At 38.8% G+C, this 26,132-nt stretch overlaps 3 protein-coding genes and 1 long non-coding RNA gene across 8 annotated transcripts in view; 3 read left to right on the top strand and 1 right to left on the bottom strand.

Moving 5' to 3' along the window:
• Positions 1-26,132, top strand: part of LOC141440911 (uncharacterized) — a 91,616-nt gene that overhangs the window by 43,104 nt on the left and 22,380 nt on the right. The gene's annotated exons all lie outside the window — the stretch shown is intronic.
• Positions 789-1,917, bottom strand: LOC141440789 (large ribosomal subunit protein eL43). The gene is made up of 3 exons (XM_074105332.1): positions 1,833-1,917; positions 1,516-1,644; positions 789-966 (listed from the first exon to the last, which is right to left on the bottom strand). The coding sequence occupies exons 1-3, from the start codon at positions 1,833-1,835 to the stop codon at positions 826-828; spliced, it is 273 nt and encodes a 90-aa protein (XP_073961433.1). The 5' UTR covers positions 1,836-1,917; the 3' UTR covers positions 789-825.
• On the top strand, positions 3,825-16,629 carry muc (dihydrolipoamide S-acetyltransferase muc). 3 transcript variants are annotated; one of them, XM_074105177.1, is made up of 10 exons: positions 3,825-4,086; positions 6,690-6,868; positions 7,452-7,634; positions 8,054-8,089; positions 8,638-8,736; positions 10,883-11,163; positions 11,930-12,024; positions 12,414-12,613; positions 13,111-13,213; positions 15,028-16,629. In XM_074105177.1, exons 1-10 carry the CDS (start codon positions 3,968-3,970, stop codon positions 15,155-15,157), a joined length of 1,425 nt encoding a protein of 474 aa, XP_073961278.1. In that variant the 5' UTR covers positions 3,825-3,967; the 3' UTR covers positions 15,158-16,629. The 3 variants fall into 3 exon arrangements, with proteins under 3 accessions (XP_073961278.1, XP_073961276.1, XP_073961277.1); XM_074105175.1 differs by having other exon boundaries at positions 8,638-8,799; XM_074105176.1 differs by lacking the exon at positions 8,054-8,089 and having other exon boundaries at positions 8,638-8,799.
• LOC141440959 (uncharacterized) lies at positions 17,565-23,043 on the top strand. Of its 3 annotated transcripts, none has more exons than XM_074105552.1 (3): positions 17,565-17,663; positions 19,563-19,738; positions 22,480-23,042. In XM_074105552.1, the coding sequence occupies exons 2-3, from the start codon at positions 19,570-19,572 to the stop codon at positions 22,872-22,874; spliced, it is 564 nt and encodes a 187-aa protein (XP_073961653.1). In that variant the 5' UTR covers positions 17,565-17,663; positions 19,563-19,569; the 3' UTR covers positions 22,875-23,042. The 3 variants fall into 3 exon arrangements, with proteins under 3 accessions (XP_073961653.1, XP_073961655.1, XP_073961654.1); XM_074105554.1 differs by lacking the exon at positions 17,565-17,663 and adding an exon at positions 17,669-17,721 and having other exon boundaries at positions 22,480-23,043; XM_074105553.1 differs by lacking the exon at positions 17,565-17,663 and adding an exon at positions 17,705-17,792 and having other exon boundaries at positions 22,480-23,043.

Below are 26,132 nucleotides of genomic sequence, written 5' to 3'. Positions count from 1 at the left end.
AAAGGAACCCTGATTCAATAAATAATAGCCATACACTTATCACATTGTGGGTATATATATGCAGTCGCCACCAGACATTTCAGAGCAGCCGAAGTAATAAAAAATATAGAAACATGAACTCTCAATTCTATGGAATAGAGTGCATGTTCTGATGTTTTTGACTACCTCCGAAATATCTGATGTCGCCTGTACCGGGTCTATTCAGGTCCTGCTTGCAGTGTAGAGGCCTCAAGTGCACGCAAATTACAGGGCCCAAAAGATGAAAAAATCACTTTTTGGTATTTCCAAGTCAAAGTGGTTGTGTGCACAACCAGTGTAGGCAGTAAATCTGGTAAAGAATGCACAGAAAGCCATTGGTTTCATGTCTGTGTAGCAGTAACTAGAAATCTTCCAGCTATCAGTAGCACTAGAGATCTGTTGGCTACTGTAGAAACATGCTATTATAGTGGGCATACTTTTCGATATAAAAAATGCATTTTTGCCTGACACATTGCTAGCTATTACGGTCATGGTATGATTATGGTGTAATGTGACCTTTACATGTGTAACTACTGTAGAGTACTACTAAACGCAATCAGATGTAACACAAACAGCCCAGTAATGGGACAAATAAGCACTGATCATGAATACTGCTAATGAGATGTAAGTTTAGAACAATCTCATAATTGGCACTTAAATTACAATAAGGTGGGTTTGTAAATCACAATATTAGCATACATAGGCAATGAAGGCATGCCAAAAATGAGCTAGTTTATCTTTAAGGGTGTGATCAAATGAAAGAGAGAAAATTAGGTTTTCCTTTTATTGGCTTATGCTAGTATCTGTTTACTTGACTTCACGCAACCTTCTGACGGCAGACCGGCAGGAGGAGGCAGCAGTGGTGGAAAATACCCAGGCTCCTCCAGCTACGGTCCTCTTGCAGCGCTTGCAGGACCAGATACCAACGCAGGAACGTTTCATGGCATCCTGGAAATGTGAAATAAGTTTTTATCAATAACAAGATTTCCGAGTATGGGACTCCGTTTGCTATAGGCTGACCCCCAGTGTGGATTGGGAGCTTCACACACACCATTAAATTGCTTTGCTGGTGTGTGCAGGTTTCCATACAATGTTTTCCTTCACCATAAAGCAAGTGGTAAATTTAAATTTAATTTTGCACCTAAATTGAGCTGTGTATATTGTAGAAAATATGGGTCTAAGTAGTAGAAATCAAACATACAGTGGAAATATAAAAAACATTAAAGTTCAACTTTGAATTTATGCATATTAACTAAAAATAGACACAAGAATAATTTCTATTGCAACTCAATAGACAAGTTAACTTTTCAAAATTAACTTCATTTCATAGAAGTAAAAAAATGTATGTTTATTCAATCAAAACAATGGACCTAATTACCAATCTACATCTACATCTACATCTAGGAATAGGAGCCGAAACACAAATTAGGACTAGAATTAGTGTTAAGCTAAATGGTAACAGAGTTAAGCGGCAGAACGAGAAAAATAGAAACTAACCTTTCCACAGAAGGAGCAAGTGTACTTAGCGTGCTGTGTCACTTCCATCTTCTTTACCATTTTACGGAGGGAGGCACCATAACGTGTGCCATATTTGCCAGTAATTCCGACCTTTTTCGTGCGTTTGGCCTGAAATCATCGAAATAGCGGTTTAGCAAACGACTTCACCAAGAACCACTGAAGTGCTGAATTCCTAAGTAGAGCCGATGAAATAAACTTCACGAATAATAGGGCACTGCATCACCACATAATATAGACCTTAAAACACGATATTTACACGGCGATTACTTTAATATTTACGAATAAAAAATTCTCACCATTTTTGTTAACCTGTCTAACACAACAGTTGACAGAAAAGAAGAAGATAGAGGATTGTTTGTTTGTGGTATATTGAAAAAGTATTCATTGAGTTTCGGATTCCAACTTTTTTAGCCACAATAAGGATTGTACTCATTTGCGGAAGACATCACTCGTTTTTTTCATGTATGTAGAAAAATGAAAAATGTATTTTAAACTATCTATACATCTCTCTTACAACTATCGCCAGTGCATGTGAAATTCAAAACATTAATAATACACGTTTTATCCTTTCATGCTATTATTGCCATAAAAAAAATTAAAACTTATCAGTGAGGTGTCCTCACCTACTACTGGGATCACAGACTATTGGGATACTAGTGAAGAATGAGTCGCTCTCACATTTCTAAAGGCACGGCCCCATGCAGTCGCTCGACGCTCGTTTCCAGCGACAAATCTTGTCACGTGACCCCATTTTGAATTTCCCGCGACTCAAATCGGTAACTGCTAGTCGCTCGTTTGCAATCGCTCGTCGCTCGTTTGCAGTGACCAATCTGGTCACGTGATCCTATTTCGAATTTCCCGCGACTCAAAAAAGTAGCGTCAAGTCGCGGCGTCGAACAGCAGCTTCAACATGGCGGCTGTCGCAAAGGATCGCGAACCATAAATATTTTGTATATAGCAACATTATCCGAAGATTCAAATTGCCGCTATTTCTATAGTTGACTATGGTAAGCTGTCATTTGTTTTACATTCTTTGCATAGTTTACCTTCAAATGTTTCATACCAAATATAAAGTGCTAATAAGTTGTGATGTGATGTCCTGACTCCTGAGCTGATCTGAAAGCTAAGTTCTAAGTCCTAAGTTCTAAGTTCGAAGTACTAAGTAGCTAAGTACCTTGGTGGCTGATTAGCCAAGTGATTTACTCTAATAACGCATTAGCAAATTCTCTTAATATATGATGAGTACAACGATGTTAAAGCTAAGTTTTCTATGGTCTTACGGTCTTACAAATCTGCTCGGGCTATGGCGGCCCAGTGGAGGAGACATGGTAATATGTCTTTCCTATCATCATTGTGATAAGGCATGGCAATATGTCTGGCTATTCATTCTTATGCAGGAGGCATGGCAATATGTCTTTCCTATCATCATTGCGAGAAGGCATGGCAATATGTCTGGCTATTCATCCCTATGGAGGAGGCATGGCAATATGTTTTCCTATCATCATTCCAATGGAAGAAGCATGGCAATATGTCTTCTTATCATCACCAGGAGGCATGGCAATATGTCTTCCTATTTAAAGTCGGTATGGATATATATAACTGGTTGTTGGCTTATCCAAATTGGTTTGAAAGCTTAGCATTAACACTTCAATTATTATCAATGGTATGTGTATGTGGCTTCAACTGCGGTTGAAGTCATAGTGACTATTTTTACTACAGGTGGTGGACATTTGGGAATAAATATCACCTATATGAGCACCAGGTTAGCGCCTGAGTGAATTGTACATAGCTGAAGAGTGCGGACATCACAGGAGATAGTTTAAGGTATGAGTTCATGTTATTACTATTGCAATTTCCATCGATATTACTATTGATATTCAGATGAATTAGTTGTCATGCTCTTTATTGGGTTTTAACCTGAACTCTGGCAATTATCTTTATGTGGTGCGGTTAATAAGCGAAGCAGATATTGATTACAATAACCAACACAATGATACAAAGCGCCACAGCGGCTGCTTGAAAAAAAATGTCAGTATGTGGAAATTGACGAAATGTCGTTTGTTTACAAGTACCAAAAATGGGTTTATCAGTGTCAACACATTGCTGCTTCCCATTTTGAACCTCAACATTTTCAGCTTTATCGCTATATGTCACGTGACCAGATTTATCGCTGGAATTGAGCGTCGAGCGACTTGCATGAGGCCGCGCCTTTAAGTGAATACCATTCCTTATAAAAATCATCGGGATAAAAAAACTGTATTGTCTATTATCGAGTCAAATGTCAAAGTGACATTGACATTTCGGCAACCCTCTCCTCTAATCTGAATTCAACGAACGACCTACAAGAACCCAAAAGGTCGATCCTACGGTTATACATAAAACCGTCCAGATCAGCAGGACGGCATAGATTTAGCTTCATCAAAACACAAACATGTTGCGAACGATATTACTACGAAACCAAGTTTTAAACAACAGCCTAAATAAAGTTGTGAAGAGCAACATCACGAGATGTCTGAGCACCGAACTGGCCCGACGAAAGCACCCTAGCAAGTTAGTATTTACTGTATTTGTTTATTAAAAGTATGCGTTTTTTGGGTTTAAATCATTATTTTGTTACTTTTAGTTTTGGGGGGTCATATTTAAATCGTGTAACTCGAGTTTCTAGTAGGCTTAGTTAGCGGTGTTAATTGCATAACCGAAACGTCAATCTTCACCTTGCGAATTGTCATCAGACGAGAACATGATCAGAACCGGCAATCCACGTGTCACGAGAACTCGCTAAAAACCCTCCATTGTTTTGATAATTAACCACATAAAATATTAATGACTACTTGATAGTTTAAGGAGAGTTCAGTGCTTAGATTTGTTAGTAATCTGAATGACTACCATAATTTTGTACCTGATTCTTACTATGTCAAGAGCAAACCCATAAAATTAACAAAAAAAACAACTTTCAGCATCATGCCCTGCCTAGTCTAGTCGGATCTGATTAAGTTTCAAAACTTATCTATTTGTTGAAAATAAAATCTTGTTTTAAATTAATCACTAAACAATGCAAATACTCGAGTCTCCAAAGTAAATGACACATAAAATTGGAAGGTGTCTCATTGAATATTAGTTTTTTTTTTTCAAAAAATTTAATTTAATTTAAATGAAAAGAATTTCAGTACTTATTTATTTCGAAAAATTGGATAGCTCTAATATAAAAAAAACACTGAAAAAAATAATTTTAATATTCATACACACAACAGAACAGTAAATAGTGATAATGAAAGAATCTTTTAATAATTGAGGTATTTAGCTAACTACCAAGTAGAGGGACCCAAAACTTCAAGACCTCAAATCTAGACGCACATTCAGACAGTTGAGGCATATTACTACAGATAGATTACTTTTGTCTGATAAGAGGATCATTTGTCATTGCCCTGACATTGATAAGTCACAACTATGTACATATTATTTATAAAATTTATAAAATAAAACTCATTTACGTCCCATGGACTGATGGGGCCATATTATCCCAAAAATTTAATTTAATTGAAAACTCATTTGAAGGTAATGATTGAGATCATTAATCAATGATAGAAAGGAAAATTTTGGTAAAAGAAATAAATACATTTAAAAACTCATTCTCTAAGCAGGTAATTTCAACTGTCCTCTTGCTATCCCATTAAAAATATGTAGCCGTAAGCATAATCATAAAAATAATTTATTTATTTATTTTTATTACAAGCCTCTTTATTCAGATGCAAACATACAAAATACTTAAATCATAATACATTTTTTTTTCCCATTCAGTCTTCAGCATCTGTGTGCCTGTTGGCAAAGGCCTCCCCCAGCAGTCTCCAATCCCTCTCGCATGCAGCTACTCTCGCCCATGTTCTGCCAGCCGCTCCGGCTATTTCGTCTTCCCAGCGACAAAATTGCCTTCCCTTGTTCCTTTTCCCATCTCTTGGATACCATGCGGTTACAAGTTTACAAATAATTACACTACTACAAAGTAATGATACTACTAAAAAGCAGGGACTACATACCATCATTTCAACCTTGAAAACTTGTAAATTATGGTAAAAAGATGGCCATTCCACATAAGAAACTCACAGCTTTGTTGACATAATGATTGCATAGTGATACATGATAAGTAAGACAGCTACTTAGTACCAGCTAAAAATGTATTCTTAATGATTTGTATATATTATGGTCTATTTGTAACACCAAGATACTAAAAGGACAGTCTGAAATATCAAATGTAAAAATAATGTGGCCAGCATAAAACAAACAGTGCTGCTCTATGATTTCGGTTTCCAATATAACTGTAAATAATAGATAAAACATATGCATAATATATTTTATGATAACAAAAATAACATTAAAGCAAAAATAATATTCTACTTTCCATTTTGAAAATATAAAAGCACTTGTACGATAAAGTGATAAAATCTAAGCACAGGTAAAAATTCAGTGTTCATCACTTAGAGCCAACGTAAAAAATCACACAAAAATCATAACACAGAGGGGCTACTACAAAATGGAAAAACGATGTTCGTATTGCACCGTCCCTTTCACTTGCATATTAAATGAGATAAGCATCAGCGGGATGGCGACATATGAAGTTAGAGTTTTGCATTTCCTAGTATAGAGCCATATCACACAACGTCATTCATGTTTTTTGTATTCAACATTTGTTACTTTACTCATATCGTGATTGGATATGTTCCGTGCATTTTCTCGTGTTATGGTATGTGTGTTTTTATGGTAAGCATTGAGGCGGATCATACTTTGAATTAAATTGCAACTTAAATATCAACATTTATAAAAAGTAGAAATATCTCCAAATGGTTGCATTTTTATAAGACCCATTTTACCTTTTTTAGAATCTCCTAAGTGCCCTACATGTTAGTATGTCACGGATTGGTTAATACATATAACATAGGTACCTACAACATCTTTCGGTGATAACCGGTTGCGGCAAATCACTATTTATGAGACGTAAAAAACAGGTAACACATGAAACATCATTTCAGTATCTCGGTTTAATAAATAGACCATAATATGCGTTTGGCCATTCTGCAGCCCAACAGTGACCAAGTGACTGTTAATTGGACTTTAATGTAATGTTTTTGATATAATATAAATGTTTTTTTTTTTTCTAGATTACTCTCATCATCTTACATCAAGAAAGTAGTAGCGGCGCCACAATGGGCTCCCCAGCTGAGACAGTACTCGAGCCTCCCCTCCCACTCGAAAGTGAACCTCCCTGCACTCTCCCCCACCATGGAGAGTGGGTCCATTGTCAGCTGGGAAAAGAAAGAGGGTGATAAGCTGAATGAAGGTATTTTATTTATTTGTTTGATACATCTACATATAGAGCACAAACAAATTTCTCTATAGGCTAAGTAGCGCGGGCCGGCAGCCGCGGGCTGGTAATTAATTTTAAGGTTAAGCATTGCAGGGGGTAGTGGAGCGGTAATGTGCCGTATGCCTAGAACAACCAGGATGTCAAATCGGCACCTGAGATATAGTGAAATGAAAAGAATACTTAGAGGCACAAAATTTGGTCCACTGCCCATACAAAATTACCTATTTCTGCCCACATTTGAGGGCCAGATTTTTGCCGCTCAGTATATATAATGAAAGGCTTGATTTATTTTCATAAATAGGCTTATATGTATATACAAAATCCAGTGTTTAGCTTACCAGCCCGTTTTGTAAAAGAGTGGCGAGTTGTCGTTCATTACGGAATTCTATTGGGGAGGCTTTTGTTCAGCAGTGGATGTCTACGGCTGATGATGATGATGATAAATAAAGCAGGCAGCTTTTAATTTTTACCGTAAAAGTAACAAATTTGGAGTTGAAATAAAAAATACAAAAAGACTCCAAAAAACCAATCATAACTTTTATTAATTGCCCCCAAGGTGATCTTCTCTGCGAAATCGAAACAGACAAGGCGACCATGGGCTTTGAGACCCCCGAAGAAGGCTACTTGGCCAAGATCATCATCCCAGCTGGCTCCAAGGGGGTGGCGGTTGGCAAACTGCTCTGCATCATTGTTGAGAACCAGGCTGATGTTGCTGCCTTCAAGGACTTCAAAGATGACTGTAAGAGAGTTGTAGAATGGTGTCCTGCATGACCCTGAGGTTCAAGAAGATTTTAGTGTTGGGATGTCCTCATAGAGTTTGATACTTTCTATTCAAATCATATGTTAGACAATTTAATATGATTGTAAAAATACATTATTTGGCCAACAAATTAAACCTAAAACTTTTCCCATTGTTAGATGGGATGGATATTTTGTACAATCTGTCTTTAATTTGTTTTTTATTGCTTGAAAGATTTAGAGTTCCATTGTAAAATCCAAATTTCTGCATGATTTTTTCACTGAAAACATGATAATGGTTGTCCACTGTGTTCAGTTTACATTGTATTGTTTGAAATAGATAAAAGTAATTACATGCATATGTAAAAACTCTGAAAGCATGATCCATTCATCACTAACTTGAGTTGAACTGTTTCACAGCTACTGGTGCCCCAGCGAAAGCCCCAGCTCCAAAAGGTTAACCATTCACTTATTCTGTTCCTTACTAAATATTTCTAATATTTATTTGTAAAATACCTTAAAATCTACATTTTTTCGGTATTTTTTTTCCTTTTCGGCTGCATTTTTAGTGAACATAATGTAACAATAAAATACATATGCTTGTGCACTATTTTAGTATCGGTCTATTTATGGAACATTAATATTCTTTCTTATTTAATTTCGCTGTTCACCGAATATGCAGTCTTGCTTGTATAATGTAATATAATTGTATATCTCGTGTTTTTCGCGGGCCGGTGGGGACCGTGCGGAATTTTTGCGATTTCGTCTACATTTTTTAAAGATTACTTGAAAATTCAGTCGTAATGTTAATTTATTTATTGAACACATCCCTCAATTGGCGAAGATATGGGCTAATGTGTAAGGCCAGATTTAAAGTCTTCGAAACCTGTGCTACTGATGTCATATTGACGTTTAAGAAATAGCGAAATTGATTATGAAAAGGTCCCACCCGCATCAATTTCCTCGAGTGTACCTTAACTTGTACGATGTACCTTAACTTACAGCAGCGGAAGCACCCGCGCCCGCTGCCGCTGCGCCCATGGCGGCCCCGCGCCCCGCCGCCACCCCGGCCGCTGCCCCCGCCCCCGCCCCCACAGCCGGAGGTAGGGTCTACGCTAGCCCTATGGCCCGAAGACTCGCCGAGATTAAAAACATCCGACTGGGAGGTGAGCGGATGGGATTTACAAGCTTCAGGGCTTGTTTCACCACTCTTAAATCTTATGTGACTGATAAATGTGATGCGGTCTCTGGGGGGGCTACTTCGAAATTCGAATTCGATGTTCGTATCGTACCGTCCCTTTCACTCTCATTTTAAATAATATTAGCGTTAGGGGGACGGCAAGAACGAAGTTCGAATTTTGCACTTCGTAGTATAGGGCTTGTTTATTCGGACGAAATAAATAGAGAAGGTATCACGGATATCTGTCACATAAAATTTGTTTATGTGAATGGTGAAACAGGGGGTAAATGTAAATGTGGGAGGTGAATTGGTAGTGATGTGTGAACGAGTCTTGCCCTAACACATTGGCGTGACGTTTGGTTTCCTTTTTAACCCCCGACGCAAAAAGAGGGGTGTTACAAGTTAGACCGCTATGTGTGTCTGTCTGTCTGTGGCACCGTAGCTCTTAAACGGGTGGACCAATTAAAATGCAGATTTTTTTAAATTTGAAATCAGGGTTTCTAGCGATGGTTCTTAGACATGTGTCATCAAAATCGGTTTAGCTGTTTTTGAGATATTGAACTTTGAAGTGACAAAGTCGGGGATTTTCCAACTTTTTGTTGGTTCGGTTAGTTCAAGATTTTATTATAGAACACTTCTACCGAATAAACAAGAAGTACTAACAGAAAGTAAAATTTGTGAGAAACCCATTATACAAAGTTATTGGTTGCTAAGGGGTGTTTTACATATGCTTAACACTTGAAATTTACCCTTACTCGTAAGTTTGAAACCAATCAGCTTACGAGTAAGGGTTGTTCGCAATCGGCGACAGCAGCTTATTTCAGCGCTTCTTAGGCGCGTATTCTATTATTTTTGTTTAAAATATTGCAACGTATTGTCTTGATAGTTGTAAGTATTCGCAGTGTATTGTACAACGAGAACTAAAAGCCTATATTAAATTTACGGCTGCATAAATCTGTTAGTTGCTGTCTTATTTATTACTTTGCAAACTGATTCGCATAGTAATTTTGCAAAATATTAGTAAATGTAAAACAATACATGTATTTCTTCTTATGATAATTGCGTAAATATATTAGTAAACACGACTGACTAGATTCGCGTAACTGACGTCATGCATTGTCAAATGTTTACGAAAGTTGTTCTAAAATGAATGTCATATTTTGTCTTTGTTTGCGAGATGAGTGAATGAAAGAGACTATACTTGAGGCTTGGTCATATTGGATGGATCGCCAGTGCGCTTTGAGTCGTCAACGGAAGATCCGCTAGTGTGACATAATCCTAAAACGCTTTTTCTTTGTTCTAGTGCTAGAATGCTAAACGCCCGTGACTATGCACAGAAGTTTCCTATCGGTTTTTATTTTTCTTTTTAATTTTTGTTATTTTATTTACACGTATTTGGTAGTTTTAGTAATTCTTATTCTTGTGCTTTTCGCTTTGTAATGTATTTTTTTTAGCTCGTGTATAAAAGTAGCGTAGATAGAGCCGAGCTAAAAATAAAAATGAAAGGATGACAGAGCTGTCATAATTTTATTATAGCTCTTCCAATATTATTTGACCATTTATTCAATATTGTATGAATACTATTTATGTATTTCGAACAAACCTGCTTCAGATGGTATGACTTTAAAAATTACGGTCATATTGTGTTGTCTGTTACTAGTAACATGAGAGTTAGGTACTTCATATTCCTAAGTCACTAAAATGTTTCAAAACACTACCATTCGGCTAGTCAATTCAATTTTTTTCAGACAACGCAGAATGGTCTAAGCCATAGGTTCTCAAACATTTTTACCCTTTTTTCTAAAGCTCTCTCTTTTACTTATTACCGATACTAATCAAGTATTAAAATGTGTTGCCAAATCTCTTTGATTTGACGCCTAGTTAAATTTTGATTATCGTTATAGCAAATTGGCGGAACTCATTCTAAGTAACGACTCCTAAATTTCTCTAAGCATTCTACAGCCACTGCCTGAAAGCCTTCAACAGCCGCTAGGAGTTATCATCCACGTTGAGAACCTATGATGCTGTAGCTTCAAAATCCGGCTCCCTAATTCATGCCATCTGCACAGGCAAAGGTTCCGGCCTATACGGTTCACTGAAGAGTGGGGACCTCGCAGGCGCGGCCGCGGCGCCCGCGCCAGTGTCCTTCGCTGTGCCGACCCCGACGCCGGGCGCCAGTTTCGTCGACATCCCCCTGTCCGGCATGAGGGAAACCATTGCCAAGCGACTGACAGCGGCCAAACAACAAATACCGCATTACCAGCTGGTCGCTACTGTCAATGTTGAGAAGACACTCGCTATGCGGGAGAAGATTAATGCGCGGTTGGCTAAGGAGAGCCCCGGTGTTAAGGTTAGTGTTAGTTTGAAACTAGCTGTTGCCTCTGGCTCTGTCTGCGAAGAATTCGATTATCGCTATCCCACTAGAGAAATGCAATCTTCCATACCAAATATTATCTAAATTGGTTCAGCGGTTTTTGCGAGAAGAGATAACATACAGATAAAGTTACTTTCGCATTTTTAATATTATAAAACTAGAATAAATACTTTTCAATCAAGGTTTTCTATGTTGAAGGCTGACCAGAATTATAAAAAACCCCACCATTAGAACTACTTTCTTGCACTGGTAACACTAAATTCAAATGTCAGCTGTCTATTGCTGTCAATGTTTAACGTTGTTTGCGTGTGGTATATTTGAAGTGTGTTTATTTGCGGTAAAATTCCGAAGATTATCCATAGCCTTCGAAGGAAAATTATTCACAATGTATAAAAGTATTTGTCATAGAAAAAGTCCGAGGGATTAGAAAATATTCCTTTAAATAACATCAGAACATCACTGACACCGTAGTCAATATGACTGGTAGGTATTGTATAGTAAGTGTAAAGAATGTTGCAATATAAAACGTAGAAATGCTGCCCTCGCATCAGGTTTTTTATATTCCTGGTCAGCCTATAATTAATTAATAATAACACACTTTGTCACTGAAATTGACTCGGGTAAAGTTGCTTAGACTTTAAAGTGGCCACGTTTGATAGTGACTTGGTAAATACAAGTTAACCATTTTTTTTAATAAAAAAAAATTGTAAAATAAGTTATTAATTTTGTTTGATTATTTCAGGTATCAGTGAACGACTTCATCATCAAGGCCGTGGCTGCAGCGTGTAAGCGCGTGCCAACCGTTAACTCTCACTGGATGGAGACCTCTATTAGACAGTACGTAGTTTTCTTTCTATTTGTCTATAAGCGTACCGGCTCATGGTTGAAGAAAATACCTCGTGCCATATTTAAATATTATACTCTTTGTCACTCCAACAGTTATGACGAATCTAACCAGTCATGTGTTAAAATCTGTCTAGCCGTTTAAGCTGCAGAGAGGACCAAAGAATCCATTAGAGAAAGGATCCAGAAGGGAAAGATCCATGAAAATAAATATGGCGGGGGAATCAAACGTTTTTTTTTTACATTGTGACAATATGGTTACCAAATAAAAGCTAATAATTCGCCCTTTCTAAATATAATTTTTTTAATAATTTTAAGCTACAATTTACTTTTTTTTTTCAGTAGAATTTGCATAATCTTTCTAAGTACAAAATTTTCCACAGATTCTCAAACGTGGACGTGAGCGTGGCGGTGGCGACGCCCACCGGGCTGATCACGCCGATCATCTTCAACTCGGACTCGCGCGGGGTCATTGACATCTCTAAGACCATGAAGGAGTTAGCGCAGAAGGCTAAGGACGGCAAACTCCAGCCCCAGGAGTACCAGGGCGGCACCGTCACTGTCTCTAACCTTGGGATGTTCGGTGAGAGACTTTACCTTGAAGAATTAGTGTTAAGGGCCAGAGACTTATGGGCTAGTTCTTGTATTTAGGTACTTGTGGGTCGGTGGGGTTTTTTCGTTTGTGTCAATTAAGGTCGCCAACTTGAACAAACAACCGACAAGTGATAAAGCTTACTGAGACTGTACACATGCTATGCAGACACGGTCAAACAATTTGATTCACAGGCCGCTATGCCCACTCCCTCTTAAAGTAAAAGGTGGTATCTCAAAAAAGACAAGACATTGCATCAAATGGTTTAAATAACTCGAAAGATAACGATTTTTGATATAGAACCGTATCAACGTAAATAATTTTATTTTTCAATAACAATACTTATTGAAGACGTAAAACGTCGCAATGACAAAGTTCTGTAGTAGCTTAGGAATCCAATTGCTTGACTGTATGACGGTAGTTGTGCAATGCTTCTCAGCGACGGCTTAGAATACATATGATAATGAAATCTCCGTATCTGTTTGCAGGCATCACTATGTTCAACGCGATCATCAACCCGCCGCAGTCGCTGATTCTCGCGTGTGGAGGCGTGCAGGAGTTAGTCATTCCTGACGAAAACGCCGAGAAAGGGTAATTATTTTCTACAAAGATTTACAAGCTTAGATACGCCCTTACCATACTCTAACCGCGCCTAAATGTGTCAATTCCGAAATGAGTGAGCTCACTCATTTGGAATCATTCATGACAGAGAAATTAGTGTTAGCAATTAACGTAAGACAGAAAGAGATGGCTGGCATTACTTTCTTAGTAACGCCGCAGAATAACTAATAGTATTACCGTACAGAAGAAACTTTCTCGAACAAAAGTCAAGTTTAGGTATAAATCGTTCCGTACTCTTACGACTTGCACGCGAAATTGAAACTTATCATGTTACACGAGCGTTCAAATTATGTTGGGCACCGTTGACTGGAAACCGGTTTGGCGCCAAGAGCACGGGGTTCCCACTCGCCGATGAATAAAGATGACAGTGGGTATTTAATATGAATTCAATAAACTACCTTTAATAAATAAGTAAACATACTTTAATCTATGTACATGACAGCAAAGCACGACAATGATAACCTACTTATCTACCTACTGCAGATTTCCGTATTGGCGAAAACATGTCTTAATATTATTTCTGACCAACCAATTAAAGAATTTTATCACTACATAACTACAAACATACGAAACTATTCCTAGGCAGGGACTTGAGAAATTAGAGAAGTAAAGAGAACGACCGGCCGCCGCTTCCTGTTGCACGCTGTTGTAACAGAATGTTTGTGTATACCTACTTACTTATAAACAAACATTTGAGCAAACTTAGTTACTTAGGTTTTGAAATGGGTCCAAAGTGTTTACTTTTAGGTTTACTAAACGGTATTCAATCAAAAAGGAATCAACTTTGATTGTGAACAATACAAAAATCTATTACATACCTGGTTAGATAAGTACCTACGAGTACTTGCCTAATTATTTGTTTTTCGCAAAACTATATTCATCTAGACGCCCTAAAATGCTTATAATACCTAACAATCTTGTTCTCATTATGCACCTACTACACTTACAGAGTATTTAACTCTATGATGGTAAAAATAAAAGTAAACACTACAATATACCTTAAACAGATTGTCTATTCGAAGTCATTGTTGCAAAATAAAATAAGTAACTAGGTACCTATACAAATCACGCGCGACGCGTCCAGCGTGCGAGCGAGCCTAGCGGCAACCCACTGCCGTGCACCTGTTGAAAAGGTGCGCCGGCCGCACGTACCTAAATTGCGGAGTGTCCCTACCCCTGGTACCGCGCCGTAGCGTCTAATAACACTTTTTCGGTGTGACGGCATAATAATATCTAAACTTCAAAATCATTGGTTTTCTACTTGAATTTGCATACAACTGAAACTAAAGTTTACGCGCGTTTTAGGCAATGTTACTAGATTTCTTTGTTTTATTTTTAGAACTTTTGATGATACTCATTGAAGAGAGACTATAGCTAGAGCAATTGTTGAAATTTTCATGGCCACAGTTTTTAATGATTTCTTGAAATGAGACCCATATTTCCCGCAAAACATCCCCTCAGCAGAATTAAAAGCAAATTGATTCTGATTCTGAACAATGACCAAACTGGTTTTATTCAATATGTGTCATTACTTTTTTACCGCAATAAAAGGGATGTTTTAAACTCCAATGTCTGTCTGTCTGTCTGTGGCATCGTAGCTCTCAAACGGGTGGACCGATTTCGATGCAGTCTTTTTACCTGAAAGCTAGTTTTCTCGAGGTGGTTCTTAGCTATGTTTCATTAAAATCGGTTCAACCGTTTTTGCAATGTTGAACTGTTAAATGACAATGTCGGGGATTTTTCAACTTTTCTAAATTACTAATATGAAAACAATTTTATTACAGATTCAGAGTCGCAAAATTCGTTTCGTTCACGGCATCGGCCGACCACAGGGTGATCGACGGCGCGGTGGGCGCGGAATGGATGAAGGTGTTCAAACAAAACATGGAGGACCCGGCCAACATCATCCTGTGAACCTGACCCGACCTCGGCAAACGCGGCGAGCGCTCCGACCAATTTGTTCGATGGAGACGACCCTACATAGTACAACTGAGAAAACTGACAAGAGATTTCGCTTCGTATATACACCTAGGTGACGTGTCGTGGATAGAGACAGACGATATAATTGAAATATCACGAGTATTGGTAATTTGTTTTAAGTTTAATTTAGATTGTGCGAGAAATGTCGTGCGAATTACGTACGTTGCTGTCGGCGATTGATTTCTTATAAATTTACTAGCGACCTGCTCTGGCTTCGCATGATACCTTGAAAAAAGAGGCGATAAAATAAAGAAAGTCCATAATCAAAGGCGGTAACATCACGTTTTTCACCTCCCTTTCTCTAAAACTTCATTCGCGCGAAGTCAGAGCTCGTCGCTAGTTATACATAGGTATAATATAAATCTTCCCCTTGAATCCCTCGATTTGTTGTTCAGACTGTATGTCGGTGGGAAGTTTTTAACTCGGTGGGAAGGTGGGAGAATTTGATACTATGTAAAGATAGTCGCACGGCCCCGCAACCTAACTAAGCTTGCACGATATTTATTGTGATTTCACTGAGGCGTAGGAAAAGCTACCTCATAATTGGCACATTTTTAGATGTCAGTGATCAAAAGAAACTGAGTACCTCTTTGCCAACGAAGCGGAAACAAACGTTAGTTTATAAAGTCACAATATCAGTTGTCCCATAGCACGCCTTACCGTTAAACTGCACTGCTACCATTGTGATGAAATTGTATTATATTGTAATCATTTTTAGCATTTACCGACAAATGTCTTTAGTTCCGCGAGATGTACATATTTAAGTGTTATTTATCATTATTTAGTTTTTATTGGTGCATATTTAACGAGCCTTGCTGTCATGTCGTCCATGGAACGTATTGCGACGAGCTGATGTCCGTCAACTTAGTAATCATCATAGTAAATATCATTATCATATCCTTCTTTCAAACGTGAACTTTTGTTATATTTGTTTTACATTTTTTATTCAGTTTTGAGTAAATATTTCTTTCGAGGCTGTGTACCAGCGATATTACTCCATCACGTTTTTGTATTTATATTATTGAATACATTTTTGTATACATTTATGCACACGACATTGTTGCCTGCCGAAGGATGTGCGGTTAACATTAAGAGACTATTTATTTAGAATAAATGAATGATGATACGTACAATTCTGTAGTAAGTGATACTCCGTGGTTTTTTTTATAGGTATTTCAAAAAATTTGAATGCATCTTCATCGAATGTATTTTGGAGTAACGATCTTTTTTCATTATTTATTTGCCATTTCCGCGAGGTTACGGGTTAACTCGCTGGCATCGCTGAGTAGTACGTGTAAATACTGAGCAACTGTGGTTCGGCGCCAATACAGCTTTTGTTACACTCAAGTTTTGATGCCGATAGATGATTTTATGAATGTTAGTAAATATATTTTATTTACAAATAACGTTGCATCTTTTATTTTGGTACTTCGATTCTACTGTCTTATCAACTTTTCGCTAAACCAACGGCTTTTATTTATACAGTCGCCAACAGTCGCTTTTAGGGCGAGTACAGACGGATTGCATTCCAACTGCAAAGTGACCGCAACTGCCGACTGCCCATATATTTAATAGCAGCCAGCGTGCAGTTTGCGTGCAGGTGTTCAAGAGGTGTTCCGATTGTAATGGAACTATAATGAAAAATGTATGGGCAGTTGGCATTTAGGGTTTCTGGATAGGGGGAATTTCGCTAGATGGCGTTGGAATTGTGAGGTCCGTTTGACATGACTTAGTCTTGCTTAGTTTTGCTTGATATGATATTGAATCATTTAGTATTTAACCAATCACAAACGGAGTTCACGATACTAGCGCTGACTAGCTTGTCACAGAGAACTGAATCATGTACCAGGGTGAAACCCACAGCATCAGTCATATCAGTCATAGCGAAATTGATTATGAAAAGGTTCCACGCTGGTAAATGATTCAGTTTTATCGACGGTACACATGGCGTATATTTTAAGGCGCAGATAATGTGTTTTTAGGGTGCCGCATATGCTTAAAAAGTCCGTACAAAAGTGACCGAACTGCACGTGGATTGCGGGTAAAAAATACGTCGTGTGCATAGGCCTTTACCATTATGAACTTAGATAGACTTCGCACACTTTGTCATATAGTCATATTATGACGCATGATGGACAGTTGAGAGCGTTGCCGACTGTATACCTAATAGGCCCTAAGATAAATTCCAAATAGTAAAACCACAAAACAGAATACTAGATGTGTTCAAACAGCTGTAGCTAACCTATGATTAAAGTTATTGTTACGCTTTCGTGCCAAATACATATTACTTCGCTATTTCACCCTCCTTACAACTTATACAACCTCATTAGTTTATTGGGTCATGGCCGGCGTGTAATGGCGTGCAAATAAATAGCACGTGACAAGGGGCACGTCACAAGGTTGTCACGCTAATAATGCATGATTTGAATTTAAGAACTAGGTAAGTTAGTTTTAGATTAACAAAAGTCAGGTAGAAAATAAATTAATTTATTCCAAAGGTCAATCATTGGCGTGCTGTGAGTGCAGCGCCAACAGTGCACCCGCATGCACTTGGTACCACTAGCAGCAGGTTAGCAGTGCCGGATTAAGACTATTTGATGCCCTAAGCAATCCACGCCTTTGGCCACCCCCCCCATCCCATTCATAAGTAGCCGTAACCAGCCTTACGTTTTATGAGCTAGCAAATTTTTTTTGGGTGCTGTTTATGGTGCCCCCAAGACGTGATGCCTTAAGGCTGGAAACAGTGCTTGACCGACGGTCATGCAAGTCTATGAATGCGCACTCAGCTACGCTGACGGTAGGTACGCGCGTGATTTGGTTCGCGCGTACGGTCGGTCGAGCCGTCGGTCCGGCTCGTCAGTCGACCGACGAGCTATGAGATAGTATAGATGCGTTCAGTACTTCGCTGACGGAGCGACCAACCTGTGAACTGTACACACGCGTCGCAGTTTGCCGTCATCATAGCACTGAACAATACACACTCTCATCTATGGCACTGAATGAATTTTCGAAACCAAAGGTCAGCGCTGACGGTCAGGACGTACAGTCAGGACGTACCGTCGGTCGAGCACTGTTTCCAGCCTTAGCAATTGCTTAATTTGCTTATGGGCTAATCCGACACTGCAGGTTAGGCAGCATTAGCGCTGCGTACCTACTCTCGCTGCCCAGGGTGCAAATTGAAATAAAAACTCATAATAACCTACAATGTTATGGGCTCCAGTTTTACAAGCTTTTATTTAGTTTCACCTGTCCCGTTGTCTGTCAAATATTGCAAGTTTGACCAACTTCTTTCTGACTACTAGATTGACTTGAAATTTGGTATACTTATGTGAATTGCGTGACAATACAATAGTCTGGTGGTGACATCCTGGTAGTCCGGCCAGGGTCTTCTCCGCAGGACGGAACTCTTCAACTGTTAATGGCATCGAATTGAAATTTGGTATGCAAATGTAAATAGTTTGGGTGACAATGCAAGTAAAGTCGACAAAAAGTTCAGTCAGCAAAAAAGCTTGTATTAAAAATGATAATTTTACCAAAAACTTGTTACAAGCTTTTATTTAAGTGGCCCTATTGGGTCAAGTCTTGCAAGTTAATTTTTGACCCACTTCCTCGGGTCGGGTCGACTTGAAATTTTGTATACCTACTATACCTACGCAAGTTGGATGACAATGAGCTTGTTTTTAACCCCCGACGCAAAAAGAGGGGTGTTATAAGTTTGACCGCTGTGCGTCTGTGTGTCTGTATGTCTGCAATGTGTGTCTGTCTGTGGCATCGTAGCTCTTAATCCGGGGGACCGATTTTAATGCGGTTTTTTTTATTTGAAAGCAAATTTGCGAATAATATAGAAATATAGTATTTTGGCTATCATTAAGTTAAGTACCATCAGCCAAATATGTGGTCTACCACCCTAAAGTTGATAATCGTTTGCGTGTCATAAAACAATAATGCCAATAGGCCTAGGCTGTCTGTCAACTTGAAAGTTCGACTTTAGCGACGTATACGGATAGGAACTTGTTTTAAAATTGATAGACCACTTATTTGGCTGATGGCACCTACTTATAACTGTACCTATTATACCCCTTGTCACATTCATTTTCGTTCTGGTTATTCGGATATTCGGTATTTTCTTGTTCCAGTCTTATTTTCTTCACCCTAACTAGGACCGGATAATCTTTAGTGTAGCCTAGATCGCCGTTCCTTTTTCTTTGAACTTGGCTGAGCACGCTGCCGAGTGTCTAGATTATTTATTTAATGCACCTACAGCTAAAAACAATATATGTAGTCGGAATAGCAACACAGAGCCAGTTATAAATGAATATATCTTACTTACGCAAAACAGAAATTAAATGACGGACACTTCGGAAGACGTAGACTCCGAGGCACAGGAAGAGGTGAAGAAGCCAGTGAAGGAAGTGCCAGTGGTCCAGGACCAGGGATTCTTTGTTCATGACACGGGAGACACGTACGACGGGTTCTTCGAAGCTAAAAAGAAGGATAAAACGGCTAAAATGCACGGTAAGAGTCTCAATCTCGTATATAAATTCTTTGTTGCCCTCGTGAATTATGCATAAAGTAATACTGTCTTACTTTCGCATTTACAATATTAAGTAAGTACCTAAGTAAGAAGGATAAGTAAGTAAGGAGGCAATATTAAGTAAGTTAAGTAGCTTTGTAGTCTCCCCCCAGTTTTTTGGAACATTTTAGTTCTTTATTAAAGTCTCCGCTGCTGAAGAGTCCTAGGCTTTCTTAAAGATTACCTACTTACGCAAGTACAGTAAAAGGCTGTATCGAATGTCCAATTTCCTTGGTTTGTTCTGCTTCATTTTAAAACCAACCAAACCCATTGGTTCCGGTTTTCACTCGTTCACGGGCTACGCTTATGCCTAACACGATCATTTAAGGGCCGAATCGACGTTAGGGTTGCCAATCTTATAATTTGTTTTTCTCACTAGTCAACTACTTACACATTTTATATTTTGATTTTTCATACCTCGTACCTTTCTAGAAAGTACCTAGGTACTAAAACGAACGAGAAAAGAAGAATTATCTTTTCTAACGTACACTGCAGTTGTCTAACGTACGAGTTGACTAAATATCTCGTATTTTGGCTTTCAATGCTGGGCCGGCGACAAAAAAATATTAGCGCCCACAACCTGTGTACTAAAAAATCTAATCGTTGTCTTCAATAAAAATCAAAATCACAGTAAAAAAATGTACTTAAGTATAGCGAAATCCCGTACAAAGTACGAGGTTGTGCTCGTGTCTCTTAGGTCCGTTAGCAACCCTGCTCGACATCAAAGCCATACTTTAATGTCGTCGGTCAGTACGTACGGGTAGGATCGCATCCGGACCCAGGCCAGTACATCGATACTCCATACAATATTAAATAGTACTTTTCTCAAACATGACATGAAATATTGACGTTGTGTTACAAATAATTGCGGTACGCCCGCCTGCTCACTCTAGGGGCCTGCAAAGAGATTTCATACAAATTTCCCGCCCTTGGCCGGCAATGCGACCGTCTTTTATTTCAACGCGAGCTGCGGCACGGCGCGCGCTCGCCGCCAGCACCACCACCTGCAGCTGCCGCGCCAGCAGCCACACAACACGGCGACGAGACTAGCGTCCCGTCAGCTTCATTTCTTGTTTTTTTTTTTAATTTCATGTCATGTTTGAGAAAAGCACTTTCTACCGCTATTGTTGAGACGTAATGATTTTGTTTCCTCCGGCAGTTGACACTTGAAAATGTACTGTGAATGCTACTTACATTACACCGTTGGCGGTGGATCAGCTGGTAGGGTTGTCAAATGCAGGTGTCAAATCTGTTACGTAGTAGACACGAGTAGGTTAGGTACTATTGTAATCTGTATCCAGTTTCCATCAAGGCGAATGAACGTAGGTATTCGACTGGTTATACGTTATAAGTCTCTTGGCTCAAACTAGGCAGCTTGTAATGCTTTATTGTTTTGAGTTTATTAGGACAACTCAGTGGTTTTCATAGTTCACAAGTTGTTTTATAATTAATCTAGAATTTTCATAGATAGCTTGACTCAACACCTCTGCAAAGGTTTTTCTTCGGAATGTTTTGATTCCACGCGTACCGCAAAGTGCTCACGCGTCACGCCTTTGATGCACGCTGGTATGTAAGTACCCTTTAAATCGCCCAATGTTTAGAAACATTTTGTCAATTACCATAAAAAAACCTGAAGAATTTTATTTTAAGACGCCTTGGTAATTTTTTGAAATAAATAAATAAATCAGATCAGATCAATCGAACTTCGGTAATAACTAATAGGTAGATACTTATCTACCTATTAGTTATTTGTGTGTATAAACACACAGTAACTAATAGGTACGCTTGACTTCGTCACTTGGTAACCAGCGTCACCGGGCTTGTCTCTTATCCGCGGAGTTAATGGGCCGTGCCGCGTTATGCCGAAACGTTTACGCTCTAATTGCGTCACAATTGTATTGTACCATCTAAATGTTTGATAATTTCTGTGCTAACGTAGGTGGTATTCCTTTTAATGACATCTTCCCACATCCCACCGACGTTTGGTGACTCCTGCGGCAAGGAATTATGTTTATGTTCTCTGTTTGTCCCTTTCACACTACGAGTGTCTAGATCAGTCAAAAAGGGACGGTATAAGTGTACGGCAGTAGGGTGTGAGCCCATTATAATCTCAAACTCCAAATGACTTTAGTGCATGAAGTGGTTGGAAAGTGCCACTTAATAAAAAAATGTAAGCGTTCCTACTACTTTATTAGTCAAAGCAATTGCGTTCGACAACAATCTCTAATCTTGTACGTTTCTTTAACAGATTATTATTAACGTAACATAATGGGATTTCTTTACTATTTGAAATTACTGAATTTTTTCTTACCCCCTCATTCCTTAAAATCGCGATTCCTGTAGCTTTTTTCATAGGTAGGTATTGCACCACCAGTAGATATAGATAAGATACGAATTTATAATGTGTCTGATGGAGTGTTGCGCTGGATTTCCGGATCCTTGTAATGAAATGAGACTTAGAACAATTGATGAACATTATCTTCTGAGTCTCATTTAAGTAGTAGTAGTCTAATTAACTTCTCAGCTAAAACGTTGCATAGTAGGTACGTCCCGTACCTAGTTTTAGCGGAGAGGCAAGGTAAATTAGTGTTGTTCATGGAGACTTAGAACGTCAGCGCTTGGGTGCAACGTGACTCTTTAGATTGCCGGATCTGCAGCCTTAGTACATGATTAATCATTCCAGGGCCTGGCGTCTACACCACAGCTGAAGGCGACACGTACTCGGGTTCCTGGGACAACGACAAACTGGGCGCCAACGCAGAAGTCACTGTAGCTTTCACCGATGGCTCTAGGTACGAGGGCATGTTCAAGGAATGGTGCTTCTCTGGCCGAGGGAGGTACGTCTACCCGGACGGCAGTGCTATGTTCTGTGACTTCGTGGAGAATAATCCTACAGGGAACTTGGTGCTGACTGACCCCAATGGCCACCTCTGGTTGGGGAAGGCCGAAACTGGTTACGGCTGGTTTGAACCAGTGAATCATTTCTATCATATGCTGGAGAAGACACGGGAGAGCAAGGTTCAGAAGCCAATTGTGGGAAAAGTTGCCGCGTCGCCGAAAGCTGCTAAAAAGAAGTGACCCGCTTATGTATTACGACGCTCTTAATATTTACTTGTTTCACTAAGTAGTGTAGGTAATTAGAACATAATTCGTTATGATTATTACAATTACTTATTACAAATTGAGCGTTGATCGCATAAATTTATTGATTTATGTACCTAATGTCTATATCTCCAACAGAAACGGTTGTCACCTGCCGGAACATCCGTACAAATATAATATTTTCAATGGGAAATTGAGCTTGTTTGTTTGTTCCGCGTTCACGCCTTAGCGACTGAACCGATTGTCATGAAATTTTGCATATATAATATACATACATAGGTACTAGAAATCCAGAATAAATAATAGGAGAATAACTTTTATCCCGAAATAATTAGTTGTTCCCAAGGGCGCGCGATAAACGAATACTTCGCAAACGAAGTTACGGTCTACGTCTAGTCTAGTAATAAAGTTCATAGTAAGTATAAAATATGGCCTCTAAACGAGACTTCCATACTTAAATCGTAACTGTACTTCGTTTTCAAATAATATCGTCCCCTTCTCCATTAGAACCGCCATATTTTTTGCGTCTCGAGCTTTACATCGCACCTACAAAGTATTTTGAATAGAAACTGCTCAAATGATTCAAGTCAACACAATCCCAGTAACAGGGCCAAGACAAACAAACGGACACTTAGTGAGACAGACGCCTCGTTGGACGCTAACTACTGTTAGTTACTTACACTGCCAGTTATACGGTGACACTTCGCTTTTGAACCCACAAACAGTAAAGTAGTATGATCGGCTGCAAAGGTATTTTAAGAGCCGACGGCCCAAGAAATGGGCCACGAATAAAGTATGGCGTTGTAAAGTTTACTGGTTGGCTTTAATAAATAATAAAACGACTAGTTTATTAGCAGGAAATATTATCTCTTCTTCGTCTCTTAGCAATACTTAGGTAAAACTGTAATGTTCAGCTTTGAAATAAAAGCCCTTTAGGCTGCGTGTCCACTGGAGACACTGGAGCAGAGCGAGAAAGTAGTGCGGAGCGGAGCTGCGGACACGCGGAGTTAGATAGCGGAGAGCGGAGCGAGAAAGTTATGCAGAGCGGAGTTGTAGACTGTATTTCCATTCGCGAAGCTTCCCCACTTTCCCGGTCGCACTCGTTTCTTCGCCTCACTTTCCCGCTCCTTTTCCTCGCTCCGCTTTCCGGCTTTGTATGAATGCTGCCACTAGTGCCCACTGAAGAGGAGCGGATATTTTATGCAATTATTTTGGTGATTTTTGTCTCGCTCACCACTCCGCTGCATTGCTCCGCTCCAGTTGACATGCAGCCTTATTCAGTGTAGAGCCAGTCCGCCCAGTCAGAAGCGAATAGGAAGTTAAGAACTTATGCTTTGATCCAGTCACGTCTATTAATAGTTCATAATGTAATAAGGATATAAGATTTACAAAGTATGCATATGTTTACGTATACACGCGAGTAGGCTGTGCGAACTTTTTGCTTCTCCAAATCGGGCTGGTGATTTGCATCATCAAAATGTAAAAGGACCGCCCACCCACGAGTTCATCTTTGACCAAAGCTAGTAAAGGTTTAATGAGCATTTGTTTCGCTTTGTAGTTTTGGCCTCGAATGTACGCCCACCAAGCACCTAGTTAATAGACCTCTTACTTTCCTCCGAGTTCCCCCTCTGAGCGTATCAATCCCGTGTTAATAAGAAAGGGGGAGTGGGCCAAGTTACATTGGTTTCCGAATTACGTACGTATTCGTCTGGGAGTGGTTTGATGCGTGTTTCGAAGTCGTGTATCTTGTAAAGTAATGCGGTGTTGGAATTAGTAGATGTCGAAGGCTGACGTTGAATTAATAGCGGCGATGGAAATGGAAATTCGTAGTTATAATGCGACCTTTTTATAGTTTTATGACTGTCTATTAAACTAGGTCCTGGAGGATTTAGGTTAATAAGTAAGTAGTTATTGTTTTTTACCCGACTGCGAAGAAGGAGGGTTATGTTTTTGACGCGTATGTATGTATGTAAGTATGTATGTATGTCTATTCCTATGTCCTCTCGTAAATACTCAACGGCTGAACCTATTTTGATAAATGATACGTCATTGCATTCGTCTTAATGACGCGAGTGACACTGGGTACATGAAATTCTTGAAAAATCAAAATGGCGGATTTATGGCGCTAAATTGTACCTAAGTTTAAAAAAAAAATTTTTGTTCAATCAAACCTATCGAGTGAGGTATTAAATGAAAGCTAATAATTAGCCCATTCTACAAATATATAGGTTAGGTATAACCGTTTTAATATACCATTTTCACAGAAAAGTGTGAAATAAAAAAATACATTTAAAAAATCAAAAAACCCGCCGGGTTCGGGACCCATTTAAATCGTGACGCTCAAAAATTCTTAACTAATGGGTCCCAACTGTTGAACTTTAAGTTAGCTACTTAACAAAGTTCTAGCCCACTAGACTTGTTTTCTACTTTTTAGTATTTTTAAGGCAGTCGGGTTTTTTGATTTTTAATTATTATTTTTTTAGGAATTATTTAAGTACTTAATCGTTGATCTTTGCGTAAAGATAACAGTTGACGTGATTCGTCTTTCATTGATAGCTTCTGTGGCTTCAGCCAACATTACAGGATTAATTGCGCTTGCCTGTGTAAGTGTTGTGAATACTTATTCATCATCATGATCATTATCAGCTGGAACACGTCCACGGCTGAACAAAGGCTTCCTCCTTAGAACGCCACAATTAACGACAACTCGCCACTTGCATCCACCGGTTTCCCGGGTCACGGTTACTTAGTTAATACTTATTATCTAGCCTAAAATTGTTCTCAAGTTCAAATACTTAAATATAACTATTATCTGTATAAATTACTAGCTGTTTATGCCCTTCTCAGGACTTCAAACTATTTCTACAATACCAAATTTTATCACGATCGGTAGAGTACTTTAAGCGAGAAAGAGTAGCAAACAAACGAAAATATTCACTTAGCCATTTATAATATTAGTAAAGATTTATTTTAGCTCATATTTTTTATAAGATCATGTATTGTTATAATGCAGGCATAAATATATATTTAGAAGTATCAAAAGTGTGGAGTATGGAGTCCATCTTGATATTTATAAATCAGAAACCATGTTTAAATATATCACAGGCGTCTGAAAATTAATCGTGAAAGACAAAGAACCTAATGCGGTTGCTGAGTTGTTACAGAAACTAGCGTATAAATCGTCGCCATGTATCAATTAATCCCACGCCGAACACTCCCGCTGAACGCGTGAAC

Source organism: Choristoneura fumiferana, chromosome 23 (assembly GCF_025370935.1).
Source record: "Choristoneura fumiferana chromosome 23, NRCan_CFum_1, whole genome shotgun sequence".
NCBI lineage: Eukaryota > Metazoa > Arthropoda > Insecta > Lepidoptera > Tortricidae > Choristoneura > Choristoneura fumiferana.
This window is presented reverse-complemented; position numbering and strand designations above follow the sequence as displayed.